The 12,411-nt window shown below is 37.8% G+C and overlaps 1 protein-coding gene across 1 annotated transcript; it reads right to left on the bottom strand.

Moving 5' to 3' along the window:
• Window positions 1–3,045: 3,045 nt before the first annotated feature.
• On the bottom strand, window positions 3,046–7,825 carry LOC104231443 (uncharacterized). The gene is made up of 5 exons (XM_009784444.2): window positions 7,483–7,825; window positions 6,655–6,997; window positions 5,553–5,824; window positions 5,152–5,348; window positions 3,046–3,779 (listed from the first exon to the last, which is right to left on the bottom strand). Exons 1-5 carry the CDS (start codon window positions 7,670–7,672, stop codon window positions 3,345–3,347), a joined length of 1,437 nt encoding a protein of 478 aa, XP_009782746.1. The 5' UTR covers window positions 7,673–7,825; the 3' UTR covers window positions 3,046–3,344.
• Window positions 7,826–12,411: the final 4,586 nt, after the last annotated feature.

Genomic DNA, 12,411 nt, shown 5'->3' with positions numbered 1-12,411 from the left:
AGAGCAGAATTTAGGATGCAGAAATAAAGTGCAGCACCAAAATTTTATACTGGTTCAGATTCAATGTGCATCCTAGTCTGGTCCCCTTGGGTTGCAAGGGAGTTCTCTTTCGGTGAATGAGTTTCTTGAGTACAACGTGAATGGTGTGATTTACACCAATGGCTCAGTTTCTATGTCACTCGTTTCCTTTTGATACAATTCCTCACCAGTATTTTTCCTTCTTTCTTCTTTAACTTGTTACACAACAGATCTAGAAGAGCTACAATGTTTGTTTGTAGTAGAACAAAGAGAGGGGTATTTGGTTTGATCAAAGTATATATGTCTAAGGCTTAAGGATATGTACAAATACTTTGTAGGAGGTCATTGCTGAAGAGATTTGCCAACCCAAGAGATTTGATCCTTGAAAGAAATTGATTCTTTCCAAGAATAAGGTTATTTGTCGTTGCTCTTCCTTGATGAGAGGACTTTAATAGCTTTCCTTCTATAGGTCTTGATAGCGCCGGATTTTCTCCTTGCTTTTTGGTCCTTCCAGTAATAGCAGCTTGATCAATCATCTTGCAAGATCTTCGATGCTTCTTTTCCGCTTTAATCAATCTCTGATTGATTTTCATGCCGAATCTTTAGTTGTTTGATTGATTCCTTCCTTTTGATTTCTTCGATCTTGGATGCCTTCTTTGAGTCCCTATACCAAAAGCAATTATATTATTTTTCATCATTAAAACTAAAACCGAACAATTTTGACGTCCAGAATTGATCATCGACCCCCGAACACGATCGATCCCAGCTTAATCCCTTGGACTTTTACTCAGACTTCACAGCTCTAAATAGCTCAAATTAGTTCCACAACATCTACATAGCTCAGAATCACTCCTACAAGGCATAAAACACACAATAAGTGCAAAACACTAGCGATTAAAGCTCAAACACCATAAAAGTGGAGTAAATTAGAGTGCGATAAGCGACTAAAATACATAATTATAGCCTACTATCAAAAATACACTTAGAAATACCTTTTCACAACTTGGTCAAACACTAAGTGCTACTCAAAAGTATTTTCAAATTAATTAATCAAACACAAACTGGTTCTCGCCAAAAGTACTTTTGAGAAAAAGCACTTCTCATATAGTCTATTTGGCCAAGATTTTAGAAGTTTGGCCAAACATACTATTTGAGAAGTACTTTTGACCAAGTTTTTCCAATCCTAGAAGCACTTTTTTTTTTGAAAAAGTTAGTTTTTTTTCAAAGTTGATGTGTTTGGCCAAGCAACTTTTGGAAGAAAAAAAAGTGCTTTTGAGGAGAAGCGGAAAAATGCACTTTTAAGAAAAGCACTTTTAAGAAAAATACACTTACAAGCAGTTTTTAACAGCTTGGTCAAACATTAATTGCTGATTAGGATTGCTTTTCAAATTAATTAGCAAAACATATATTGCTTCTCACCAAAAACACTTTTGATAAAAAAATACTTCTCAAAATAAACTGACTTTTGCAGCTTGGCCAAACAGACTATAAACTCATAAGAGAAATATTAGAATTGGACAAGTTTACGGTGTAGCTAATAAGATTTGGCTAATAATTTGGAGATTCATCACCTTAGGTTGTGTAGCCCTGCAATTTCCACCAACTCTATTTGTTTACTTTTAAAATGGATAACAATTGAATTTATACGTGGTTTTAAAGATATGTAGATTGATTCAACACAAATAATCAAGAATGTTAGATAAATGAGTTAAAGATACTATGAATAGTCAAACCAATCGTAATGTTATGGCCTACCTTGAACTTGGATTGGGCAATAGTTTCTGCCCTCGGTTGGATCTTCGGTTCGAAGCCAATCAAGAACAAAGAGCAAAAGTAAAATAAAGAATTTTCAGTAGCTAGAAAGCAGAGAAATAATTTTATATCGCTTTGGTATGCGTGTTACAATGTTCCTATTGAATAAAAAGCTTCCCCTTTATATAGTAGGAGAGTTCCATCCCAGTACAATTCTAAAAATGGTAAGAAATCCTCCTTTTCTGTCAATTGCTGATACACTACCGACATCGAAAGAGATCTGCGCCGTAATATCCAGTTAGGTGCGGATATCACGGTCCTCTGTTAGTCGTATGCAACCGTTTGAAGTGCTTTCCAAGATCTTGGAGCTCGTTCTAGGTTGGAGGAATGTTATCTTGTCGGGCCCGATGACGAGTACCCCATTCCAGCCTCGATCCAAAGAGTTTCCAACTTCGATCTCGATCTCATACATTCATATTCTTACTTCGTTTGACTTACCGGGAAGTCGGTGTGTGCGTTAACCCCGAGTTCACCCATATACACTATATTTACTATTTTTAGAAATTTTAGACTGACTAACATTATTCTTTGCGGGTGTGATCCTGAACTCATCAGCCAAGTTATATTTGCAAACCGGTTATTTTTTTTAGGACTAAAACTGGGCGTGATAAGTTTTCACCGAATATGGAGGCTGAGTGCTATTCTACTAATTCCAAAGGACTGACTTATTTTAATATTGTCATGCAGAAACAAGGACCATAGAAACTTTCTGTCATGATGATAGAATTAGTGGAATGCCAGTTTGATATACTAGTGATTCTGCAGTTTTCTATAAGTGTTTATCTTTTCCTTTAGGTAACCATAGGATAGGATGTGACTATCCCAGTTTTATTTTAGTTGTTGTAACATAGTACTTTGATTATTGAAGGTACTGCAATCTTGTATTTTGGTCTTGTAAACATGTTATCCTAATCACTGTCCAGACCTATCCATATTTTGTTACATAGCGGGAATCAGAATCCAATTGCGATTGGTGCAGGGTCACTAGTATAATGACGACAACAACAACGATCCAGTGAAATCCTATTAGTGGGGTCTGGAGAAGGTAGTATATACACAAACCTTGCCCCTACCCCGAGGGGATAGAAAGGCTGCTTCCGATAGACCCTCGGCTCAAGAAGACCAAGGTCACTTGTATAATGAATTATTAGAAAGTACTCTTTTTCCCTTTTGGAAGCTCTACCCTTGCACTCGAACTACTTAATAATCAGGACGAAGATAACACCAAAATACAATTATGTCTCAATCTCCAAGAAGTTAGAGTTGACTATATGAATCCTCATTGACCACGTCGCTCCATTTAAACACACTCTGTCCAATATAATACAAAATAAAGACAGTCTCTCGAGACGACCAAAAAACCAACATTATACAAAATAAAGTCATAGTCTCTTGAGACGACCAAAAAAAGGAGAAAAACGTTGTAGGTATTGAAAGGTATCATAATCTCTCAACTTGATATGATTGCACTTACATGTTTCATAGCTAAAGTCGACGAAAGAAATATGATACCCCTACTTTTGAGCTCTCTTCAGCAGGAATCTTAGGGAAAATACCCCCAAAGCAAATGTCTGCCAAAACCATGCTTTTGCATTTGCAGGATCTACTGTTTTTGCAAGATTCCATGCATATATAGCTTCACCTGCATGTGCTGTAGCTGCTAGAACAAACATCACTTTCAATGCCAACATAGAGCGAAAGAAGAAGAGGCCAATTGCTCTAACAAAGGGAATGGGTCCATAATCCGGCAAGTATGCAGCACCAAACAACGATAACATTCCAATCGCACAAAACAGCCATGTCCATATTGTAGGTCCATCCAAACTCCTCCTTTTTCTTTCTTGCCAATATGCGATGGTTGCAGCCATGCCCTCCTTGGAACTCACTAGTGGGATGTATCCAAGTTCCTCCTTTGCTTTTAGGAATGAGAAGTAATGAGTGACACCAACCTAGCACAAGCAGAAGACCAAAAATCAGCTAGAATTCTACCTCTTATACAATAAATGTCGTGTCTAGCCCCACCTGTGGGATTAAACTGGGTTTGTTGTTGTTGTTGTTGTTGTTCATGACAGAATTCACAATAGGTGGACAGGTTTGAAACAAGGTGTCGACATGGGTGTAAACAGGCGGGGGTCACCCCAAAAAAAAGTCTTAACGCATTGGACAGTTTTTTAACCAATTAAAACAATCTTATTACAGAAAGAAAAAAATAAATTGGATAAATTTATACCAGCCATCTATTTCGTATTTCGTATTCTGTGTTTCATATCTCTTATATATTGCTGTTATTTTATTATGCATTTTTATGGTACTAATATATCGGCTCCTGGTGCTTTTTTGAGCAGAGGGTCTCCTGGAAACAGCCTCTCTACCCTTCAGGGTAGGGGTAAGGTCTGCGTACATATTACCCTCCCCAGACCCCACTTGTGGGATTATACTGGGTCGTTGTTGTTGTAGCGTAACAAGGTATGCGAGAGTCACGACTCACGGGTATATTATCAATTCTATAATAGTAAGGTCATTCGTCTAGAATAAAGTTGCACAGAGTATTCAAGTAATGCTAATTAGGGCACTAAACAAACAATTTTCATAAAAATTATATCTGTCAAGGAGTTATAAAAACTTACAGAAGAAGAAAAATCCAAGTGAATGGCTAAACTGAGAAAATTGGGGAATGGGAGAGAATCTAATGAAAGAGGAAACTATAAGTATGTCTTTTGGTAAACTACTTGAAATTATAGGATTCATTATTCATCAATCTAAAAGGAAAGCAAAGCAGAGAAGGTTAATGAAACCTCTAGGCAGAAATATTAATGGAAGTAAAGGGGGAGCAATGGCCCCTATGAACCACCTCCCCCTTGTTCCACCCCTATAGGAAAATAGATTTATCTCTGTAGACTTTAACAGGTCAAGCGGAAAAATTTTATTTTGTGCCTCACACAACTGACACTAGCTGTGTGAGGCCTCTTTTTTGTCTCACGACTGTGTGGGTCCCAGAATTTTGTGGACCCAGATGTGTAAGATATGGGTCCACAAATATGTGAGATAAAAAGAGGCCTCATACAACTAGTGTCAGTTGTGTGAGGCACAAAATAAAATCACTCGGTCAAGCCCATCATTTAACTCTTGGAAATATGTTGGCAATATAAGTACTGATAAAGGAGCCAGGGGAAAAAAGACAACAATCAATCATTCGTTCTCTAAGAACAGGAAGTCATTGCTTTTGCTTCAGTATAATTGCCATAACGAGAAAATGGTTCATCCACAGGTCTGTTCATAGAATAAAAGAAGCAATAATGGATTCAAAGATGAAGTACTAACCTTATAGACTTCAGCAGGAAGGATCAGAGGTTGAGGAAGCCAGCTACGATTTAACCAAGGATGCAAGATGGAGTACAAGGCCCAGAAAAAATTTCCCAAAAGAAGAGCTTGAGAGACAGTTAGTGATGTCTTTGGTAGGTCGTAGTCCAGGCTTTTCAGTAAAGGGCGAAGGAACTCAAAACTGTTGATCGGAGACCCTGCAATAGAAGATCAATGAAGTAGGAAGGTGATGCAGCAAGTAACAAATGCTCTGCTCAGAGCAAAATTTGTACTCTGATAAGCGATTAATTGGTCCAAGATTCATGCTAAAGTCTCTGGAGATCACCTGACTCATAATCCTACTCTACTAGGTCCAAGACTCCACAATCCTAGAGAACAAATATGAGACAAGGAGTTATTACCATCTGATATAAAATAAGGTTGACCAGCAGCAACTGGATGCCCTTTTCTGCCAGGGATGTCATCCAAAAGTCCCATGCTAGCCAATAGAAGTGCCAATACAAGATTGTCCACGTACACCCAATCTGATTTCACATTTGGTGAACCGATTTTGAACGGAAGCAGACCTAACTTTGCAAGAGTTATGATCCTCGGCAGGTGCCTTTCTTCACCTGGACCATATATAGCAGCTGGACGAATTGCACAGGTGTAAAGGCATTTTCCATTTTTCTTACTGTGCAATGAATACAGAAAAGAGAGAAAACAACCATATAAATTATGTTAATACAACATCAAGCTGCAGTTCTACATATGAACCACCATAAATATACTTATACACACACATTGTACATAGGTAAATAGGCAGAGATGCAGGTACAAAAATTGCATATTTCTTTTTTAAAAGTTGGTTGTACTATCCAATAGGAAGTAAGTAAGTGAAGATATGTGGAACCGATTATGAAGTGCTTTAAATAACCAAAAAAAAAAAAAAAAAAAACCTTTGGAGCATGTTGCACTTTACTTATTGTATGTATCTTACCAAAACATTGCAGAACACGGAAAAGTAAGGAATTAAACAAATGTGTCATATTACAGAACCAGGAAACAGAATTGAAAAAGCCAAACAGCTCTTGAGCGGTTAAAAGAACCATTTACAAAAAGGTTTTGGCAGCTTTCTGCCTTGCATGTTTGCACTGGGAGAAACTGATTGAAAAAACTGGCAGAGGAAAAGCCAATGACATTTTGCTTATTTTATTGTTCTTTCCATCTGAAGGAAATCGTATCTTCCAGTTAACAAAAACAATCTTGTAAGTGCAACTATCTTGCCAAGACATCAGCTATCTTCGATAGTATATAGCATGTGGTTCAACATGATAGTTCAATGCAGTCAATTCTGAGTGAATAGAAGAAAAGTGTGAAATTTCGATGGATCTAGGGAAAGGGGATGACTTATCTGTGTGTTTCTATTCCATTGTATACATTAGAGAGAAGTTCAACTGCATAAACTGACAGGAAATAGGAGAGTGGATCGTGAATGATAATGTTCCTGCAAATTTTACTTACTTGAAGGGACGACCATTGCTCTTTAGGACTAATTGTTCAGCGATGGATTTGCTGCGTCCATATGGATCAACATGGTCATCAACAGGGAAATAAGGTAGATTTTCATTGCCATTAACGATTTCCTTACCACCATAAACGACATTACATGTGCTCACATAAACAAGCCTCTTAATCTGATGCTCGATGCAAGTATCAATAATGTGACAGGTTCCATTTATATTAACCTCATCAACACGACGATATTGGAGCATTTCTTTCCCCGACATGCCATAGGAAGCAAGATGGAAAACACAATCTGCCCCTCGTAGTGCTTTCTGGACATCTTGTTTGTCTGTTATATCCCCTGAAATTTGAAAACACAGCAAATTACGCTGCTGCAGAAAATATTTCACCGAAACACTAAAACATACAAGCGGACTGTACACTAGTTTTCAATTTTCGATTTTAAAACGCAGGCCAGTTCCTTATAATCAATCAATCAATCAACTATGCCTCACCAAATAAATTTGGGATACACTATCTCTGAGTAACTGTATCGATTTTGCTCTATTTAGATTCATTTCATTCAAATACCCCTAAAAGCTGGCATCTTTTCACTAACCCATCTCCTTTCTTGATCCTTTTATTACTTATATGTTGATTGGAATTGAGAATTCAGATTAGCCAAATGATACCAATCTTAACAGAAACAACTAGTGCGTGTATTGACAATCAGCAAAGAAAAAGGGAATTTCTTTTAACAACAATCAGATAAATAAGACGTAAAACAACAGCTTTGACCTTCAGAATCAATCACCCAAATTGGATAATAAAAGTTGACTCATTTACCTTGGATGAAATGAACCCCATTTTGACGGAGTTGATGAGACCAAGGAGAATGGGTACGAAGATCAAAGGCCTTAACAATACGAGCACCCCTTCTGACGAGCTCAAGACAAAGTGCGGAGCCTACGAAGCCTAGTCCACCGGTCACTACGAAACTATTGTTCTCTATCCCTTCGTTCTCGCTCAGATGCATTCTCTCTCTTCTGCTAATTACTTACACCCAACTACAACAAACTACAAAACTACTCCACACCGCTTTCCAAATTTGCGCCAGCCTTACCTTATTTCTGTATATCTGTTCTTGTCTTAGTTTTGGACTCAAGAATGTTTGTTCTTTTTTACACGATCCAAGCTAGTACACGTCAATTTCATGGACCAAATACGATGCATAAGTAGGCATTGCACAAATGCTAAATCGCATTTATCTACAGTGGCGCAAATGGATTTTCAAGTAAGTCGTATTTTTATTATCAAATACGCATTTACTAAATGTGACTTATATATATATAGATATATACAAATGTGGTTTATTGGGCTCCAAAATAAACGGCGGATTTGCATCTATACCCAGTTTTTGGATCACAATTTAACTTATACCTACTTTGTAAAAAAATATTGCAAACGTACCCACTTTTCGGGTAACTTCATATATACGGGGCCTGAAGTAGCAAGAATTTATGTCTGAAGTTTGAACTTCAGATTTTTTTGCCTGAAGTGTGACCTCATCAAAGTAAACTTCACATAATTTCGTATGAAGTTTGGCCTAACTTGCAAAAGCAATCAAAAAAACTTCAGTTCATAGTGCAAACTTCAGACAAATTAGTCTGAAGTTCTTCAGTTTGTAGTGCAAACTTCAGACTAATTTATAGTGCAAACTTTAGATAAAATCAGCTTGTTATATTTGAACTACAGATAATTTTTCGTGGCATGAAAGTTGCAAACTTCAGACGTAATTTAACCTAGTAATATCTGAAGTTTGGCCCTGCAGTCCCAAATTTCAGTTGATGCTTCTTGAAGTTTTGAATATAAACTCTTGTTTTATTATTTACGTACTTTGTGTTAGGATATATTAATGTTTGAGAGGCAGTGGTGAGTCTTTCTTTCTTCTTGATTTGTCGTTTTGTCCAATTTTCAGAAACGATAACATGTGTAACTTATAGGATAACACGTTTGAGAGAGAAAAGAAGAAGAAGAGGAAAAGAAGAGGAGAAAGAAAGGAGCGCATAGGTCGCAGGTGTAAGCACGTGATTTTTGCTTTACGAGCAATCGCTCCAAAAGAAAATAAAAATAGTGACAAATGATTTCGCTGTACAATTTTTTCGAGTTTTCCGTGACATGTGTTGTTAGTCATTTATGGGTCTGTCCATTTTACATCTAGTCATTACCAAACAAAAATACAAAAATATGTGTCAGTAAAAGAAAATTCAAAAAAATATATATATACATATGTGTGCATCGTTCGTTCTAGGCTTTTAGTTAACTTACTTGAATATTTGGTGATAATTGTGTTAAAATGTTCCATTGTTGTTTAGTTTTAATTTCATTATTTTATTGTCTATTATTTTATTTTATTTTTTTTGTTTCAAAAGAAAAATGAAACTAGAAAAACAAAAAAAGAAGAAAATCGGTTGGGCCCAAAATAAATGGAACAAAAACAGGCCCAAACCAACACTGATCCAGTCCAAATCCAGCCTGCCCAAGCACGGACTCAAACGACGTCGTATCGGCGTCCCCATTTGAAGCCGTTGATCTGATTCAAAGGAACGGTCCAGATCAGGCTGTCCAACTCACCTCAACGACGCCGTTTCAGGCAAGTTGATCTGAGCCGTCCAACCTCATTGATCCAACGGTCCCTGGCTTCCCTCAGGACCCGACCTATTTAGCCGGTTCAACCCAACCCCTCACCTAAACCAAAACGACCCCGTTCCCATACCAAACGACCCCGTCCTGTTACCCACCAATAGATCTAAGCCGTTCAGATCACTTGATCTAACGGCTCCAATCTCTCTTCCCCTTCCATATATAAACTTGACCCTTCACCCCGCACCCCCTATCCGAACCCCACCCCTCACTCGTCTCCTTCCCCAGCCTGAAACCCCCAAACCCTAGCAAGCCGCCTTAGTTCCCCTTCCACCAAAACCCGGCGGCATGAACGCCGGTGGCCACCTCCCGAACACCCTAAGACCCCCTCACTCTCCTGAACATGGATCTGTTACTCCCTAGCCTCGAATCACTTTCGTTCGTCTCGAATCTTCATTTTGAAGATTTGAGTCGAACCCGGATCTATGCCAAACCACCCCATCTTCATACCAGACACCCCCTGACCTTCCTCGTGACCAAACCAAGCTTGGTTTGGTCCGAATCTACCCACAACTCCCAAAAATCCAGATCTGAAAATCCAGACTTTAGAACACATGCACGTGGGGAATCCGGCTAGCCTTAACGAGGGGTTTGAGGTCTAATAGACCTTAATCAAGGTGTTCTCATGTGAGAACACCCTGATTAAAGTTTGTTCGGCCTCAAAAGTTCAATGTTGAGTCAGATTTGGTTCAGTTTTGTTGGGACATTTTTTTTGGTAAGTTTTCTTTTCCCTTTTTGTTTTATTCAACTGCTAGTTAAGTTGTCAGCATGTTTCGTTGTGTATGATTGGTTATTTTCTTTTGTTTTTTTCCATTCGGATTTCTTCCATCTATGTTAAAGGCATTTTATTTGGTCAATTGTCTTCTGTTTGTGTTCTGAATATACCCTGTGATATACGTGCTCATCAATTAGATTAATCGTCAAGCGAGTTTAATTCATATAAGTTCCCAGTGTTTGAACAAATTTGTCTGAAGTCATTCGGGACTCTATACGTGTTGTTTATATGAACGATTGATTGTTATGTGTTACGATTAATATAGTCGAGTCGATATATGTCGTCAATTAGTTTCAATCGTTAATGGTAACAACTTGATTCGTATTGCTTATTTCTGCTGTGATCGTATTTGAGTCTCATTAGGAACTGAATTGTATTGCCTGTTGATTTTGTTCAAATTGAATTAAAAGAACATCTAGGGGAAAGGTTATAATGGCAGATTCAGACTTTGGTTTTAAAACACAATGCCATTTGGTTTGGACCGTGGGCAGCATGTGTATGGTTAGCTTTAAGGAATTAAAATAATTGGACAGCATGTGCTGTCAGATTATATTCCCACTGCCCATACTTTGTTTAAATAAACAAGTGATTAGTACATTTTAACAAAAAAGAGAGAGGGGCTGTCAGGAATTTGATGGGAGTTTTGTTTATTTAAAAGAGGTGAGTGAAAAAACAACAGGGATAGGGAATTTTGAGTTGTCAAAAAGACTGTAAAGTGTTAAGGTTAGGCTATAAAAGAGGCAGACCTTCCATTAGAAAAAGGGAGTTCATTTTTGAGTCTTGAGAGATTCTGTGAGTTAAGAAAACTGAAAAAGGAAAAACAGGAATAAATTTCAGAACATTGTGAATGAGTATTGTCTAGAAGAAACTGTGTAAGAGTCCAGTTTGATCAGGTTGTCTTTGTGGCTTTGCTTTTTCTGTCGTTTGCCAAGCTTTCTTGTGATCATTGGATTTCTGTTGCTGTTACATTCAACATTCTGGGCTGTTATTTCCTACTCTGTTTTTCTGGGATTGTTTATTTGTTGCTCGACTCCCTGCTGAGCTTCATCATTGTTGGCTGGTCGTTGTTGCTGTGTTGTTGCTGTGTTGTTGCTGTGAATCTGCTGTGCTGTTGTTTGCTGTGTACTATTCAGCTGATCCTTTTCCTTCTTCTTTTGTTCCTCTATACCAGGTACACAACTAATACTGTCCATGTAATTTGAAAGTCGAGCATGAATACAAAAGGGAAGATTTGAAGACATCTATGTCCACATGTAGTTGCTATATAGATGATTATGTAGTGTGTAATGGTTTACAATCTTGTTTGGGTATTGGAGTTGGCCCTTTCATATAGTGAATACAAAAAATGTAGTATGGTTTGATATCATATGTTGGTTAGGTTAAAAGACAAAGGGATTGGCAGTATACTAGGCTATGTCTTGAAAATCAGTTGTGTTTTGTAATTAGCATTCTCTTTTAATGCATGTCAAAGAATAAAACTATCCGCCTTAGTTAATTTTCATTCTCTTTTGATAAACTGCCTCGTTATAATTATCAAGCCACACCCTTATAACAATTAGCACAAGTCCGCGCCCCTCAACCTTATGAAGGTCGAGCCCAGGTCAAAACAGACCAAACAGACCCGCCTCGGATAAACAGTGGCCCAGGTCTGGCCCATCCCGCATGAGCTGGATTTGGGCCCATAATGTTCGATCAGCTGTCCGTATGCATGGTCATGTTTCCTTATTCTGTAAAAGCATTTCGGATCCTGCTGTAAATAATCTGCAAGCATGTAAATAATTAAGAGATTTTCTTTTATTTTAGAGACGAACTTAATAGGAAATATAGTCATTATAGGTTTATCCTTTAAAATAAAAATGAGACGAGCCTCGACAAACAAAAATGTAGAAGCTGCGGGGCCCTCTAAATGTATATATTAAATACTTAGATTCCGGGACGGGCCGTTTAGCAAATTTCACGGCCCTTCCCAAAATAATAACACGATAGTCTCTTTAGGTGCGTGTTTAATAATCTACTTTCTTAAAACTTGGGGTGTGCATTTCATGCGACCCAGATCCAAATCCCAAAACATCAAATAAAATATGTTCCAGATTGTGGGTGCATTTCATGTGACGCAGTCCAAAGACATGTTTTAAGCGATGTTCACATCCTTTTGAAATAATAACAATAAAGCGGTAAAAAGTTAAAATTGGCACATTGGTTCATAATGGTATTTAAAATCAGATAAATAAGCCGAATATGACAGTTGAGCGACCGTGCTAGAACCACGGAACTCGGGAATGCCTAACACCTTCTCC

Source organism: Nicotiana sylvestris, chromosome 4, assembly GCF_000393655.2.
Source record: "Nicotiana sylvestris chromosome 4, ASM39365v2, whole genome shotgun sequence".
Taxonomy (NCBI): Eukaryota; Viridiplantae; Streptophyta; class Magnoliopsida; order Solanales; family Solanaceae; genus Nicotiana; species Nicotiana sylvestris.
This window is presented reverse-complemented; position numbering and strand designations above follow the sequence as displayed.

Excerpts from the sequence above, each read along its gene's own strand:
- LOC104231443 (XM_009784444.2), bottom strand. The coding sequence starts at position 7,672 with ATGCATCTGAGCGAGAACGAAGGGATAGAGAACAATAGTTTCGTAGTG. Across the intron at positions 5,825-6,654 it reads AGCAATGGTCGTCCCTTCAA|TAAGAAAAATGGAAAATGCC; the intron begins GTAAGTAAAATT and ends TTCATTGCACAG. Across the intron at positions 5,349-5,552 it reads ACCTTATTTTATATCAGATG|GGTCTCCGATCAACAGTTTT; the intron begins GTAATAACTCCT and ends CTTCTATTGCAG.